Source organism: Peromyscus maniculatus, chromosome 5, assembly GCF_049852395.1.
Source record: "Peromyscus maniculatus bairdii isolate BWxNUB_F1_BW_parent chromosome 5, HU_Pman_BW_mat_3.1, whole genome shotgun sequence".
Taxonomy (NCBI): domain Eukaryota; kingdom Metazoa; phylum Chordata; class Mammalia; order Rodentia; family Cricetidae; genus Peromyscus; species Peromyscus maniculatus.
This window is the reverse complement of record NC_134856.1, coordinates 33,842,698-33,860,291: the sequence shown is the minus strand read 5'-3', so window position 1 is coordinate 33,860,291 and position 17,594 is coordinate 33,842,698. Positions and strand designations below refer to the sequence as shown.

Here is a 17,594-nt window from a genome sequence, read left to right as displayed (position 1 = left end):
AATCCTATGTTCCCTTTCCCAACCTAGTTGCTACTTTTAGAATGACTATAAGCAAGATTTCAAGAAGAGTTTGGTTAGGTTGTGGGATATTGGTACATTGTGTGAAAACATAGTGTTGCAATTGGTGTAATAAAATTGAATGGCCAATAGCTAACAAGAGGTTAGGCCAGACTTCTGGGAACAGAGAAGACTCGATGAAGAAGGACAAAGTCACCAGCCAGACAGGAAGAGGAGAAAGGAGGTACAAGACAGAAGAGAGGTAGCACAATGTAGCAGAACACAGATTTTTTAAAAAGGGGTTAATTTAAGTTATAAGAACTAGTTAAGAACAAACCTAAGCCAGGTGGTGGTGGCGCACGCCTTTAATCCCAGTACTTGGGAGAAAGAGGCAGGCGGATCTGTGAGTTCAAGGTTAGCCTGGGCTACAGAGTGAGTTCCAGGAAAGGCGCAAAGCTAAAACAACAACAACAAACCTAAGCTAAGGCTGAGCTTTGATAACTAATAATAAATCTCTGTGTCATTATTTATGAGCTAGCAGCCCAAAGAAAAATCCAACTGCATGGTTATACAGACAGATTTTTTTCTTTTCTTTTTTTGTTTTTTTTCGAGACAGGGTTTCTCTGCGTAGCTTTGCCCCTTTCCTGGAGCTCACTTGGTAGCCCATGCTGGCCTCGAACTCACAGAGATCCGCCTGGCTCTGCCTCCCGAGTGCTGGGATTAAAGGCGTGCGCCACCACCGCCTGGCTATAGACAGATATTATATTTAAGAATGAATGTATACACATATATATAAAAAAAGAGGTCATCAATTTCAAAGAGAGAAAGTATATGGAAGGGATTAGAGGGAAGAAAGGAAAATTATATTATAATCACAAAAATAAAAGAATAAAAGCATTTAAGTTATCCTTTTAAGACATGGAACCTTCAGTAGCCATGTGGGGTAAAGGTCTTTGGCAGATATTCTGAAATTCCTTTCCAGAGGTTGGAGAATATTCAGTGCCACACTGGTATGTTACTGTTCATGTCAGTCTTTTACTATCCTTTAAAATACAGCATGTCCACTGTCACCAAACATATTATAGAAGTAAAATTGATTTTGACATAACAAAGAAGGCCTTAAATGAAAATCTGTTGAAAATCTTGTCTGGAAAATAAACTTAATTATTGTAATTAACAGTGAAAGCCAAAGGAAGCATTCTGAACCACTATTATTCTATTATTATTAACATTAGGAAGGTACTTCATTTGTCAACATATTTTATAATCATGTCTTAGTTAATCCCCATAACAGACTTTGGAGCCATAAAGCTATTTATAGTTGGACTTTCTCAGCTTAATGTCTTTCAAACATCCTTTTGCTTTAATGTCCAAATGACTATCAGCCGTAAATCAATTTATAATCATTCTTATTTGTATCACTTCAAGGTGAGGAAGGAACTCCAGGGGTCACCCGGTTCAGCAGAGCCAAGTAATCATTGCCATGGTTCAGTCTTTATCTTCATTATACACATTAGTAACAAGCTCTCTTCTTAAATGTGCACATCTCCATAGAAGAATGATATGCCTTCCACAGCTGCTACTAAAACTGCTATTTTAAATTGAACATCTTTGTGCTGCACAGACTGTTGGAATAAAAAGTTTATTCTCAATAAGATTCTTACAATTTCAACAACTACCAGTTTATGTGACTTGTAACTAAGGCAACAGTAAGGAAACCTTTGCTCAAAAACAATACCAGAGATTAAAAATTTGATCATGATTGAGACATAGAAAAAATAATATCTTTAATCATACAAACAGCCTTTCCTAAAAAAACGGGCCTTTGGACTCCATCAGGGAGAGGTTTTCCATTGCCCTGGAGACAAGGAATTATGACATCATGGCTGGAAATCTCTCATTTGACTCATGCTGTGTTCATAGCACCTGACTGCAGGCAGCAATGAGGGTGTGGAAACCACAAGTGTCAGAAACTGCACAGTGAATATGGTCATGTAGAAAAGGCACTTGGCTTCACATGAGAAGACTCAGCCAATTTCCACCTGACATTCCTATGACCTCTTACCTTATACAACAGAAATCATAGATTTAAAGGGGCAGGAGGGGCAGGAAGAGTTGCCAGCCCCTGTTGCTAACTGATACTGTTATATTTTGCTTTGTTAGTCACATTCTCCAACTCTGTCCTTGATGCTAGAAAGTAAGAAATGTGATCTTTTGTCAACAGGCCAGCTGACTCCAGCTACATAATTGGACCAGCACAAAAGACATGCCACAGAAAACGAAGTCAGATTGGGAGTGACCTGATCCACAGCAAAAGTTAACAAAGCAACAAAGGGTTAAAGGAACTTGCTGAAGGCCTCTTGGTACAACAGTGACATGAATGTAAATGTGAATTGAATCTAAATTTGTATCTTAGGTAACTGATTGAAAATATGTATCTTCAGGTTACTTACTAAAGGACTCCCCCAAGAGCACTTACTAAACAAATGATATGTGAAATACAGAGAAAATAAGTCATGTTTTCTTTCTCCAAAAGGCCTGTATTCTGCAACAGAAGGAATCATGAATGAATACATAGAGATCAACATAGTAAGTATGATTTTTAAAAAAGGTAAGCAAGGTATTATGGGCTATAGACTAGGAGCTTAAACCTGCACTGAGAGTTGCAAGCAGGCTTCCTCTCATAGGTAGTGTGTGAAATCCTATAAGGTAAGAAGGCAATCGATGGCTTGGGATTGGGGAAGGAGTAGGTTGACAGAGTAGCAGGACATATGATGGAGAGAGGAGGGACAAACCGGCCAGGGTGTCAAGGCATGATATCATCACAGGGACAGGTAAGAAAACACTATGAAGAATACATTGGCCCCTGATGAGTAAGAAAAGATGGATATGAAGAACAGAAATCCTAGAACCAGGAAGAGTATATGCAGGTTAGCGACCAGTAGGCCTGAGCTAGATGGACAGGAGAGAACCTGAAATATCTCCAAGAGGGAGAGCTGAAAGGTGCTGCAGAGAGAAGGGTTAGTTGGGAGACTGAGAAAGCAGGTGGGAGAAATGATTTATACACAGTCTTGCAGTGTTGGTGGGTCTGAGTGGTGAATTCCAATGACTATACTGTGCTCTCTACTCAGCTGAACTGAGAATTTCTTCTCAACAGTGTTCCTTCTGCTGAGAATGTTCAGGATCCTAACTCAATCATTTCATATGTGTTTGCCTATATTATTGGTTGTAAATATAGGTGAACTTTATCCAAATCCATGAAGAGAAGTCAGAGCAGGGTCAAGAAGGGTATTAACTGGAACTGTAGACTCAATTCTGTATGTGACCTTATTAAGTATGTGTGGGCAATTAACCTGAATATTGAAGGGAAGGAAGAAAGGTTCATGAGAAAGCAGAAGCATAGAGAAGAGATGACACCTAAGAGGTATCTCCACTTCCCAGCGGAAGAGAACCAGACTTATACCTGGTCTCATGGAGATATACAAGGTCTACTGGATAGCATCTTTAGCCTAACATAATGGATGATTTCTGACAGTCAAAGGACCCAGAAAAGGGGCAAGTCAATCTGGGGTATTATTTTATAATACCCAATGTGCCATAGCAAACTAAAACAGATTGGCTAGCTGGAAACAGAAATTCATTTCGCCACAGTTCTAGGAGATAGAAGTCTAAAATATGTGAGGTCAAGTTCCTTGGCTAGGTACTGTCTTTCTTCTGAATGTATCTGTCTTAATCTTATATTTTTAACACTAGCCATATTGGATTAGGGTCCACCACAGTGTGCCTACTTTAACTTAATCTTCTCTTTTAAAGTTTATCTATAGTCTTATTTCAAATACCAAGGGTTAGGACTTTAAATAGGAATTTTAGGTGGAATATAGTGTAAATCACAACATAATCTGCCAACAGGAATATAGAAAAAGAGCTGGTGATTGTAGGGTAGCACAAACTGGAGCATCTAAGTGGGGATGTCCTTGAAGGCTCCTGTAGTTCTGAAAGCTACAAATCTAAGCATGGCTGGGCAATGCCAAACTCCTGATATTAAGCTTGCTTAATGGAATATCCTTACTATTTTGGACAAAAATTAATTTTCATGGCAGTCTGAATGATGGGTGAAAAAGCATGCTCTTATCTAACCTTCTTCAGGGCAACATGCAGGTGGTCAGGGACATACAAAGCCAGGAGAGTACAGCAAAGACTATTCTTACCTGTGAAAGAGGACTGACTTGACCAGGGTAACAACATCCCTGCTGGCGTTGTATCCGGCACAGACAATGGCCACATGGATGGTCTGAGAGAAAAGGAACAGAGATTGAACTATCATACAGACAGAAGCAAGCCTTCTTGTCTTGTAGTCTCACAGGAGAGAAAAATCATCCTGATTTCTTGTTGGCATCATAGAAAACAAAGGGCACTGCCTGCAGCCACGGAGAATAACTTGAGACAGTTTTATTAAAGTCTTTTTAATTGGTTTATGTAGCTATCATCATTTGGAGGCCATTAAGAGTCTTTTCAATTACATTTTAGAGATGCTTGCAATGGTTATTGGCTCAAATAGGTAAACAGTGAGTCCCCTGCCCCCAAGCTAGAAAACAATGGCAAATGGCAAAAGAGAAGAAATGTACCCCAATGGACCAATAAGTCAGAGCTTTCAGATTGACAAATTATGGTTCAGAGTGTAAACTGTTCTTCTGAAATGGATTAGAGTACTAAAGTCAACCTGAGAGCAGGCCAAAGAGACCAGTGAGCAGCTCAGGGCTCCATGGGGGATACCATTCGAGGAATTAAAGAGCAGAACGGAGATGGGCATTATCAGCCATCTCATTTAAGCTGTCAAAATATTAACCACAAACATGAACTCTGACTCTGTCTTTAACCCCAGGTGGCTCTGGGAAAGCTGAAAGGCCAGCCAATAACTACAACACAGGGCATGAATATGAGTTATGTTTGGTGGCTATGCTAAATACCTGACTAAAGCAACTTCCATGAGGAAGACAAACTAGACTTTAGCAAGAATGAAACCAAGTGGGGCAAACAACAAAGGCTGAAGTTACTTCTCCAGTAACTAGGACTCATGATGACACTACTTACATACAATATGTTTGAGATGCCCCATCCTTCCAATAGAGTTCCTTGTGGCAACTGTAGCTTCGCCTTTCAACTACCTCTATATCATACCTGCAGCTTTTCTTGGGGGTATATCTCTGGTTGGTGGCATTGTGAAATATCCTAGGATCTGTACCACAAAATAGTTTGAACTTCACAGATTCATACCCAGCCTTCTTGGGCACTCCATATAAAAAATCTAACTCAGCGACACATTACCCCAAATAAGTGGCTTTCTGGAGCCTTTATTCAAGCCCTCATGTCTCATTTTTGAATTTTGCAGGTACAGTAGTGCTCTATAATTGAATTACAAGTGACAAAAATATCTCTTCATACTCAAAGCTGTCAGTAAGGCTGGCATATTCAGGTTGGCTCTTCCCTAAGGTTAATAAGTTTTGTTGTTTTTTTAATTAATTTTAAATGGGGTGGGGATGAGAGAGAAGGGGAGGGGAGAGAGGAAGAAATGGGAGGAGGAAGGAAGGGAGGGACATCAAAGACTGTAGGAGCTTGATAGAACTAGTCACATTATATCCAATCTCAAGAGCACAGAGCAATGTATTAATATATGCATACTAGTTCTCTCGCCCTCTCTATACTCATACTGTCCAGAATGACAAGTGAAGGAAATGGTGCCTGCCAACCAACAGTGGCAATGCCTTCTTACATCAACTACAACATCCAATATTCTTCCTCACAGACATAAAGAGGCCTCAGTCAGATGATTCTAGATTGTGTGAAATTAAAAATTAAAATTAACCATCACAATGGGTCTTCTGACAAACCATGGTGTCACATCACAGCTCCTGATTTCCCTCTATTCTGGGCAGCTCCTTCTAGATGTTCTTCTACCCTGCTCACACCACTGGATGCTTTGTGCAATGACGTCTGGCTAACAGGAATTCTTCACACCACATTTAGTATTACCATGGGAAGCACACCCAGCAGACACAAACGATAAACTACATTCATCAACCTCAATCCATTCCCATAACATCTCTGATCCCAATTACCTTTACGCACTCTGACCACTCCCACCACCCCTGTATGGTGGTATTCTATTTGTACTGAAATGTGATTTTAACTGTATGTTAATAAATAAAGTTGCCCAGGGGTCAGAGCTATTAGAGCCATAGAAAGAGCGTGGCGGTGGTGGTTAATCCCATAGATCTCTGTGTGTTCAGGGATACAGCCAGCATTGGAGACATACGCCTTGAAGACCTGGAGGGCTGTACTTACAGGCAGTGATGAGGCAGTCATGTATTTGGGTTTACAACCAATGAGAAGGCAGAACAGAAACACTATGTAAAGACATACACACAGGAAGTAGGTCTCTTTCAGGGAGCTAGGAGCACCACAGGAGGAAGGGTGAGATTTTAGCTCTGAGCTCTGATCTCTCGGCTTTCTCTTTTACATTGGTTCTGTGTTTCTTATTTACTAAGACAGTTGGCTACATCTATATCTGGCACTCAATGTGACAAGAATCCATTAAAAACCGGTTGGCTTGGCGGCAGGTCCGGTTTCCTGCAAGGGCGGCCAGCTCCCTAGCCTGGGCAGCTGGCTCCCTAGTCCGAGCGGTTGGCTCCCTAGCCTGGGTCCAGGTCTGCTTGGCCTCAGGCCGGACTAACTGTGAGCTGCTTGCTTAAAGCCAGTGCTACAAACAACTCAGGCCTGCCCTGCTGAACAGGGCCCCTGCCTGTAAAGCCAACGCACGTGGTGGGAGCTTAAGGAAGCCAGAGCCAAGCCTTGATTCAGTTCAAGAGGGAATACATGGCTGGATTTAAGCTTTAGCCAGCTATGCTTTCTTGGTGTCTGTCTGTCTGTCTGTCTGTCTGTCTCTCTCTCTCTCTCTCTGGATTCACACCTCAGACACTAGGTGACTGTTTTGAAAATCCCCTCAGATTTCTACTGTTCTATGCAGATTTGGTAAGTCACAACATATCAAATATTTTAAAGGAAACTGTTTAAAAGAGAAACTTTTTCTACATTAAAAAAAATGGGTTTTATGTGTACATTGGATGCAAATTGGGTTTTGTTTGAAATTTTAGGCAGTCTGACAATGGAACAACTATATGAGAAGATTAGTATTGTTGGAAATATGTAGTTTATCACTATGCTTATCCTCATTTTACTATTTAAAAAGATAGTCGATTTAAGTGCCAGGATGACAGCTTTAGAAAAACTTGTTAAACCTGTAAAAATTCAGACAGAAGAAATTAACAGTGAAGTTGTTTCAAGTTTGGATCATAAGGTTACAGAAAGAAAGCCTGTTTTCACACAGTCACCCTTTATTTATCCTGTAAATGTACAGCAGTTGCCTGATCAAATGACTACACAAAATATTTGGGTTCCAATTGAAATGTTGGATTTACGAAGGTTTAAGGAGGCAATAGTATCTTATGGCATGCATTCCCCATATGTAAAACAAATGTTAAACTCTTGGTCAACATATAATAGGATTGTACCACAGGACTGGCGGGAGCTGGCACAAGTTCTTCTGGAACCCAGCCAGAGGTTACAGTGGCTAACTTGGTTCAAGGATGAAGCGAAAAACATAGAAAAACAATGGAGAAATAAAGGAATACAAGTTTGCCAGGATCAGCTTATTGGAGAAGGCCAATATGCATCAGTACAAACACAATGTTTATATGATGTCCAAACCAAATTTTATGTCGAACGGCAGCCGTGAATGCATGAGACAGAGTTGAGGAACCAGGAAAAAAACCTGAGTCATTTACAAAGCTTATGCAAGGCCCAGTAGAATCTTTCAAAGATTTTTTACAAAGACTGACTTCAGCAGTAAAGAGAATGGTATCGGATTCAGAAGCTAGTAAGATAATAATTGAATCTTTGGCCTTTGAAAATGCGAATGCGGGCGGAGACAAGCAGACGCAGGTAGGCCTGTGGTGGCGGCCCGTGGAGGTGGACGGGCCCAGCGGCAGCAGAAGGGGACATTCAGGCCCAGCGGCGGTCCACAGAGGTGGACAGGCCCTGCGGCAGAGATAAGCAGACGGAGGTGGACAGGCCCGGAGGTGGCGGCCAACAGAGACATTCAGGCCCAGTGGCGACCCACAGAGGTGGACGGGCCACGCGGCAGAGACAGGCGGACGCAGGTCAGCAACCTGTGGAGGTAGACGGGCCCAGTGGCAGCGGCCGACAGGGACATACAGGCCAAGCGGCAACCGGCAGAAACATACAGGCCCGGTGGCAGCCGGCAGAGACATACAGGCCCGTTGGCGGCCCGCAGAGGCAGACAGACCCAGCGGCAGCTGACGGGGACATACAGGCCCAGCGGCAGAGACAAGTGGATGCAGGTGGGCCTGTGGCAGCGGGCCGCAGGAGTGGACAGGCCCGGGGACGGAGAGGGGCGGACACAGCTTGGAGCAGGGACGCCCCTGGCCCCAACACCTGGGGAAGAGGCTATCTCCGTGGGTCAGAACCAGGGCGAGTCTGGGCACTCTGTCTGGGGACAACCCAGGGCCCAACTGCTGATCCTGTGAAACCCAACAACTTGGAGGTGTTGGTGAGACTACCCTGCTCAGCTGAAACCCATCTGGGAGAGGATTCAGATGCCTACAGTTGGAAGTCTGAAGAAACAAGATCAGCTGAGGAGTTGACAAATGAACAAAACGTGACCTGGGAACACAGAAGAAGGCGCTACCCAGCCACTAAACCAGATCACCAGAATCATAAGTATATAATTCACCGACTGAAATCAGCTGTCCCTGAAGAAACAGCCTAATAGCACCAATTTAACCAAGAACCCCTACTAAACCAAGACTAAAAATTAGAACAAGAGAGGCAATCTCAGACACAGACACCACCTGCACCTCACAGAGGAAGAGATGAGTAGACGCCAGCGCAAAAATACAGGCAATAACATAAAGACCTATATGGCAACATCAGAACCTAGTGATTCTACAACTGCAAGACCTAAACATACCATGACAGAAGAAACAGAAGAAATCAACCCTAAAAATTACTTTAAGAAGATGATAGAGGCCCTTAAAGAAGAAATAAAACATTCCCTCAATGAGGAAATAAAAACTTTCCTTAAAGAGGAAATGAAAAACTACCTTAAAGAGGAAATGAAAAACTCTCTTAAAGAGGAAATAAAAACTTCCCTTAAAGAGGAAATGAAAAACTCCATTAAAGAGGAAATAAAAAACTCCCTTAAAGAAATGGAAGAAAAAACGAATAAAAAATGGGAAGAAATCAAATCAAGCCAAGAAAAAGCAATTAAACAGATGAAAGAAACATTCCAAGATCTGAAAAATGAATTTGAGACAATAAAGAAAACACATGCTGAGGGAATGCTGGAAATAGGAATTCTGACAAAACGAACAGGAATTACAGAAACAAGCATAACCAACCGATTGCAAGACATAGAACAGAGAATCTCTGATACTGAAGACACGATAGAGAAAATAGATTCGTCAGTCAAAGAAAACACTAAAGACAAGAAAGTCGTAACACAAAACGTCCAGGAAATTTGGGACACCATGAAAAGACCAAACCTAAGAATAATAGGGATAGAAGAAGGAGAAGAATACCAACTCAAAGGCACAGAAAATATATTCAACAAAATCATAGAAGAAAACTTTCCTAACCTAAAGAAAGAAATACCTATGAAGATACAAGAAGCTTACAGAACACCGAATAGGCTGGATCCAAAAAAAAAACAGTCCCCTCGCCACATAATAATTAAAATACTAAACACACAGAACAAAGAAAAAATATTAAGAGCCTCAAAGGAAAAAGACCAAGTAACATATAAAGGTAAACCCATCAGAATAACACCAGACTACTCAATAGAGACTATGAAAGCTAGAAGATCTTGGACAAATCTCATGCAGACACTAAGAAACCACGGATGCCAACCCAGATTATTATACCCAGCAAAACTCTTAATCACCATAGGCGGAGTAAACAAAATATTCCATGATAAAACCAGATTTAATCAATACCTGTCTACAAACCCAGCCCTACAGAAAGCACTAGAAGGGAAAATTCAACCCAAAGAAGCTAAACACATCCATGAAAAATCAAGCAATAGCTAATCCCACACCAACATACACCACAGAAGGACAACACAACACAGCCACAAAAAATAACAGGAATTAACAATCACTAGTCATTAATATCCATCAATATCAATAGTCTCAACTCACCTATAAAAAGACATAGGCTAACAGAATGGATAAGAAAACAGAACCCATCCATCTGCTGCATACAAGAAACACACCTTAACTTCAAAGATAGACACTACCTCCGAGTAAAGGGCTGGGAAAAGGCTTTCCAAGCAAATGGACCTAAGAAACAAGCTGGTGAAGCTATCCTAATATCTAGAGAAAAAGGATGTTTCAAAAGAGAAGAAGTCTTGTGGCAATGCCTCAGTGGTCCAGGTAACTACCAGAACTCGGAAATCCGCGATGGAGACTAAGGCAGCAGAGATCTGGAGTGGAGTGCTGAGTTCTGGCAAGCAGCTGCATCTTTCTTCCAGTGAGTACCTGAACAGGGCTGATGTGAATTATGTAAAGTCCAGATTTTAAGAATCATACTCTCTTCAGGGATCTCCACAGACTAGTGGGTGTCCTCCCTCACTGCCCTTGTGGGACAGTCTCTGTGTGGGAGAGGCCTCGCGTGACTTTGTCTCTGGTGTTCCTCTGGGGACATCTGTGTGAGAGACTGTATGCTCCACAGCCAGCTCTCATGTCCTTTGGCCGGTGCCGGAGTGTGAAATAGTACAACGTGGGAAACAAGGGATGATCCCAATCGGGAATCATGACATTTTTTTTTTTTGGATGATGGTTATGTTCTGTTTTGAAATAACCTCTGTGTATTTCATTTGTTTTCTTTTGCCTGGCGATCTCTGAGCAGGCTTCAGATTTTGACAGTTGATGAAAGATACGACAAGCATTAATGTGTGGGTGAAAAGCTTGGTGAAATTCTGAGTGAAGTTTTAGTTAGAGTTGGTTGAACTTGGGATTGACTGGGAGGCCAAAGATTTAAAAAGCAGAAGATTCTCTCAAGACACAAGTTGTGTGATAATAGTGTGTTTTGTGTGTGTGAATGAGAATTTGTAAATGTTGAATTCTAGGCTTCGACAATCATTGTCAGTGCAGATCAAGCTGCAAGTATTTTTTCAAATATCTTAAGTTATATTTTCTTTTTCAGAGCTGCTTCTTATTTGGGGCTACTTTTTTTTTTTAATTGAGGCATAATTCATAAAAGGGTATATTGTTTTGATGAGACTTTTTACAACTGTGGCTGGATGTCTTTCTTTAGTCTTCCAAGAAGGGCCATTTTACTTTTTTAGAGTTACTTTTTAAAGTCATGAGGTCAACAACTTGGACTACTATGCATGTAAGTGCTAATGCAAATTAAAGCCCAAGTTGACCTCCAGCAGCAGTTCATTCTATGTTGACAGTGAGAGAACACTTTGCCTGTTAGGATACTGTTACTCGTGGACTGAAATGCTGAAGAAACCCTTCCCCCTATTTTGTTTTTTGCAAAAATCAAGGTATATTCTAGGGTTTCCTGGTTGACCTCAACAGATAAACTGAGATGATAGTCTTAGTTCAGAAATGATCTGAATGTAGATTTACAGTCTACGTGTACAGCTGGCTAAGTGAGATCGCTTTCACAGTTCTGCATGTATCCCATCGGCTCCCCATTAGTCACTGAACTCTTAAAACTGGTATTGTAACATTATCACAATGTTTTGCGCCAATTTTACAAACTTTACAGTGCAATATGTGTTCCTTTTCTGAGGCAAACCAAAGGTATATTTCTCAAGGTTCTGCTGCTAACAGCAATGATGATGGAGGATTTTTTATACATTTGTAATAGATAGAAATAAACCAGAAAGAAAGAAGAAAAAAAGTGGTGGAGGAAAAGGTGAACACTGCAAGAATACTCAAAAGGGCTGAGAGTTGCAAACGCAAAGAATGGCTTTGCATAGTAAATGGAATAGAACAGCTCTGAACTATAGCTTACTTTTCCTGGTTTGGTCTGACAGAATGATTGAATGCTTTTGTACAAAAATCAGAGCCTTAAAAACAAGGATTTGGTGAGATTGTAAAATGGTGTGCCACTTTGGCAAAACAGTTTGGTGGTTGGTCAAAATGCAAAACACTGTTACTCTGTTACTCAACAATTCTACCCTTAGGAATAAATCCTCAAACTACTGAAAATATGCACCTATGAAACATGTACATGAAAGTTTACAGCAGTGTGTTGCTAATAGTAAAAAAGTTAAAACAATTCAAATAGCTATCAAATACTGGAGAGAAATAAAATGTGGCTTATTCATACAATAGAATATTATTAAGACATAAAAATGAATGAGAAACTGACAGATTAAATGACTCTGGTGAACCTTCATAATTTCATTTGTAGATCTTTCCATTTCTAATTTATAAATACATTTGGGGTTATAAATTATAAATGTACTGCCTCTTGTCAACATTGTATACTTCTATTTGATAATTTCTGTGTCAAACATTATATGGAAATGTTTCCAAGTATTTTCTGTATTAACTGTGAATGAATAGAACAAAATAAATTGCCTGTGATGGGAAAAAATAAATAAATAAATAAAAAAAAAGAAAATGCGAATGCATCATGCAAAAAATAATAAGGCCATTAAAGGCAAGATCTGCACCTTTGGAAGATTGGATTAGAGACACAGTTAATGTTGAGGCTCATGAGCATGATGATATGTGGGTAGAAGCAATTTCAAAAGGTTTGAGGAATGTTAGATGTTTTGGATATGGAAAGCAAGGACATTAGAAAAGGGACTGTAAACAGGTCATTCTTAGAAACAATGTTTCTTCAAGGAACAATGGCAACAGAATGCCCCTTCCTTCTGGAGTATGAGAAGGTGTGGTAAGGGAAAACACTGGACCAACGAATGTAGATCAACAAAGGACAGACAGGGTAATCCTTTGCCTCAGGCTTTGGGAAACTCCCAGAGGGGCCTCATGCAGGCCCCCATAGCAAATCCAGTTCAAACCTTTTCTGCAGCCATAGAGGAAACCCCTGCTCAGAGCAATTAAATAACCAAATGCCTATTGGAATAAATCATTCTGGTCAGGATGATGAAACACAGAGAATAGAAAATTCAGGAGAAAACATAAAGAAAATTTTTTGGCAAACTTCTATTAATGATCAAAGACCAAAATTAACGATAAAAATAAATGGTGTTTATTTGTCTGGTCTGGTAGACACAGGTGCGGACGTTACCATAATTGCACCAGAATTTTGGCATCCAACTTGGCCTCTTCAGGAGGTAAACATTCAACTGTTAGGAATTGGGACATTATCTCAAGTGATACAGAGTGCAAGATGGCTGGAATGTATAAGTCCAGAAGGACAGAGAGGAAAATTAAAACCATATGTGGCTAACATAGCTATGAACCTGTGGGGTCGAGACTTGTTGCAACAATGGAATACTCAGATTAACATCCCTCCAATCTCAGAAACAAATCATAAACTAGCACATGTTTCTGAGAGAAATATTAGAAGATATTGTTCTAATGAGTGGCCACCAGCCATCCATATTATACAAGAACAGGGCACAACTGATGATCTTCCAAAGACACCAACAGCTCTACCTTTAAAATAGTTAACAGACAAGCCTGTATGGGTCCAGCAATGCCCTTTAACAACAGAGAAACTGCAGGCTTTAGAAGAGCTGGTAAAAGAACAGTTAAATGCTCAGCATATTGAAGAATCAACCAGCCCTTGGAATTCTCCTGTATTTGTTATTTAAAAGAAATCTGGTAAATGGAGAATGGTAACAGACCTTAGAGCAATTAAGAAAGTAATTCAACCAATGGGCTTTCTAAAATCTGGAATTCCATTGCCTACTCTGATACCAAAAGGATGGCCTCTCATAGTCATTGATTTAAAAGACTGTTTCTTTCCAATACCCTTACAAGAAAAAGACAGAGAAAGATTTGCTTTTACAGTGCCTACTTATAATAATTCTCAACCAGTTAAAAGATTAAAATGGAGGGTCCTCCCACAGGGAATGTTGAATAGCCCAACTCTGTGCCAATATTTTGTACAACAGCCATTGAAAGTGATATGTAAAAAATTTCATAAATCTATAATTTCTCATTATATGGATGATATTTTACTAGCTGACTCAAATGCAGATACTTTAGAAAGAATGTTTGAAGAAGAAAATTTTGCCGGGCGGTGATGGCGCACGCCTTTAATCCCAGCACTCGGGAGGCAGAGCCAGGCGGATCTCTGTGAGTTCGAGGCCAGCCTGGGCTACCAAGTGAGCTCCAGGAAAGGCTCAAAGCTACACAGAGAAACCCTGTCTCGAAAAACCAAAAAAAAAAAAAAAAAAAAAGAAAATTTTGCCTTGCTGGGGATTAAAAATTGCTCCTGAAAAGATACAAAGAGAAGATTCTATTAATTATTTAGGATATAAAATAGAGCTACAAAAAATTAGACCCCAAAACGTGCAAATTAGGAGAGATAGACTACAGACTCGTAATGACTTTCAAAGATTATTTGGAGATATTTCTCATCTACGAACTATTATTAGGGTAAAAATGATGAACTGAATAATTTGTTAAAACCCTAGAACATGACAAGGAATTAAATAGTCCAAGAGAATTATCACCTGAAGCTGAGAAAGAATTGGCCTTGGGAGCAAAGAAAGTACATGAAGGGTACGTGGATCGTATTGATCCAAAGCTGGATTGCATTTTGGTTATTTTACCTTCTAGGCATTCTCCTACTGGAATATTAATGCAGAGGGAAGATATTATATTAGAATGGATATTTTTACCAATTAAACCAAATAAAAAATTAAAAACTTATGTGGAAAAAAATCTCTGGCTTGATTTTGAAAGGAAAATTGAGACTTTGTCAATTAGCAGGAATAGACCCAGCAGAAATACCTTTGTCATACCTTTAAGTAAGGAGGACATTGAAAAATTATGGACAGAAAGTGAACCTTGGCAAAGAGCTTGCAGTAATTTTTGGGAGAAATTAACGGCAAATATCCCAAAAGCGATAGAATTGATCCTATAGAGAGCGCTGATTGGCATATCTGGAGTTCATACATTTTATACAGATGCCAACAAACAAGGAAATGCAGGTTACAAATCAGAAAATTTAAGTAAAGTGGTTCAAAGTCCTTATAATTCAGTTCAAAAATCAGACTTGTATGCTATTCTGTTGGTATTAATGGATTTTTAGAAGCTCTCAACATAGTAACTGACTCTCAGTATCCTGAAAGAGTGGTGTTACATATTGAGACTGCAGAATTTATCCCTGATGCTTCAGAATTAACTTCACTATTTATTCAATTACAAGATACAATCAGGAAAAGGAGTCATCCTTTATATATAACTTACATCCGATCCCATACTGGTCTTCCAGGCCCTCTAGCACAAAGCAATGATGAGATCGATAAATTATTGATAGGAAATGTGCTGGAGGCCTCAGAATTTCATAAAAAACCATCATGTCAATAATAAAGGTTTAAAAAAGGATTTTTTCATAACCTGGCAAGAAGCCAAAGAAATAGTAAAGACATGTCCTACTTGTTCCTTCTACAATCAAACGCCATTACCAGCAGGATGTAACCCAAAGGGTACTCAGAGGAATGAAATCTGGCAGATGGACGTGTTTCACTTTGTAGAATTTGGAAAATTGAAATATGTACACCACACCATCGATACTTATTCAGGATTTCAATGGGCAACTGCTTTGAGTTCTGAAAAAGCTGATTCTGTAATCACTCACTTGCTAGAAGTTATGGCCATCATGGGTATACCTGCACAAATCAAAACTGACAACGCTCCAGCATATGTCTCTGTTAAAATCAAACAGATTTTTGCTTATTATAGTATAAAGCATATTACAGGCATACCACATAATCCTACAGGTCAAGCAGTTATAGAAAGATCAAACAGAACTCTAAAGGATATGCTAAATAAATAGAAAGGGGTAACAAAAACCCCCAGAAATAATGCTCTATTAACTTTGAATTTTCTCAATGCCAATGAGAAAGGAACAACAGCTACAGAGAGACATTGGATAATAGGAAAAAACTACAGAATTAAATCAGCCTATATACTTTAAGGATGTGCTGACCTCAGCACCAGGAAACCAGGGTATGTGTTACATTGGGGACGAGGTTTTGCTTTTGTTTCTACAGGAGAACTTGTACCAGTAACACATGCCTTTTCATTTAATCAGATAATAACTTGCCAAAAAGAAACATCCCCAAAATTAGTCTTGGGATAAAGGTTTTTGTTTTTGTTTTTTAGGAGAATGAAGGTTAAGGAATCTGAAGAACACAAGACAAATGAGACAACTGAAGAAAAGGGACAAATCATCTATCCCAGGAAACAGTGAAACAGCGTATGGGTATATATTATATAAAAAATTTTATGTCTTCCTAAATGTTTGTTTCTGCTTTTCTCTAAAGATTTAACACTATTGGTCTTCTAATAGTCCCAATTCAATTAAAATTTGAAGCTGACTTTGGAGTTGGAGAATGGCTCTCTCCTTCTTTAAACTCAAGCATGTTGTTATAAGGAAAATGCAAACTCCCTGTATCATGCCAGAATAAAAGAGCCATCTTCTGCTATGGGACAGGACAAAAGCCAAATTAATTAAGGGACTATTCTATTACTAATCTCAACTCTTTGATTCTATTCTGATTCTTTAAACTTTTCTTAAAATATGAATTTTATATCAAAGTTTACAAGCTTAATATATATATATATATATATATATATATATATATATATATATATATATATATATACATACACATTTTAAACTTTGTTAAGATATGAATGGTCATATAGAGTACTAACTAATTCTAGAAAAAAGGCTTATATTAGCTGCATATATATGTCTTTGTGTTCGAGTCTCTTATCAGTTTTCTGCAGGAAATCACGGCCAGGCCTAACATCAACTGAAGTCTCCAGGAAGAAGATGGGGCCACACAACAACAATTCCATGTGGACAATAATAAGAAAACAGTGAGGCAGGCCCTTGGAAAGTTAAAATAAAATTACAATATTATTGAGAGCTGCTGGTAGCAAAAGTCCATGGAGTATACAGCAGTTGACAACTAGAGTTCAGAAGGTCAACTTATCAGAACTAAGGTTCTGTTAGAGGAAACCATCATGCAACGCATTATGGAGTTACTGCCTTTTAAATGAACTGGCTGTCTCTTGTTGTAAACTTCTTGTGCAATAACAGCTATGATTCTTCCTATTTACCGTGCATTTCCATGTTATGTATACATGTAATCTCACAACTGCATCTCAATCTTGGGCACAACTTTCCCTATACATTTGGGGTAATTGGATAACTGACCCCAGCTGTGTTTGTTTTTCATTAACATATATCTGGCCAGGGCCATTCTCCAGACAAATGTATTTCATCAAAGATACCTTTTTCCAAGGACAAAACTGCACATACATAAACATTAGCTCATCTTACACACA

General features: G+C 39.5%; 1 protein-coding gene and 1 long non-coding RNA gene across 15 annotated transcripts in view; one reads left to right on the top strand and one right to left on the bottom strand.

The window, feature by feature from the left end:
• Large1 (LARGE xylosyl- and glucuronyltransferase 1) overlaps window positions 1-17,594 on the bottom strand; it is a 513,859-nt gene that overhangs the window by 243,784 nt on the left and 252,481 nt on the right. For all 10 annotated transcript variants that reach the window (XR_013051265.1, XM_042277521.2, XM_042277520.2 and 7 more), the window contains one exon: window positions 4,206-4,288. Coding sequence is in view for 9 of the 10 variants with exons in the window: in XM_042277521.2 (XP_042133455.1) it covers window positions 4,206-4,288 (83 nt within the window). In the remaining variant the exon portion in view is untranslated. The remainder of the gene's footprint in view (window positions 1-4,205; window positions 4,289-17,594) is intronic.
• LOC121829391 (uncharacterized) lies at window positions 1,901-17,172 on the top strand. 5 transcript variants are annotated; one of them, XR_013051271.1, is made up of 5 exons: window positions 1,908-1,945; window positions 2,222-2,379; window positions 2,534-2,586; window positions 16,401-16,500; window positions 17,010-17,172. It is a non-coding gene; the product is annotated as an uncharacterized LOC121829391 (long non-coding RNA). The 5 variants fall into 5 exon arrangements; XR_013051270.1 differs by having other exon boundaries at window positions 1,901-2,379; window positions 17,031-17,172; XR_013051268.1 differs by having other exon boundaries at window positions 1,901-2,379; window positions 17,021-17,172.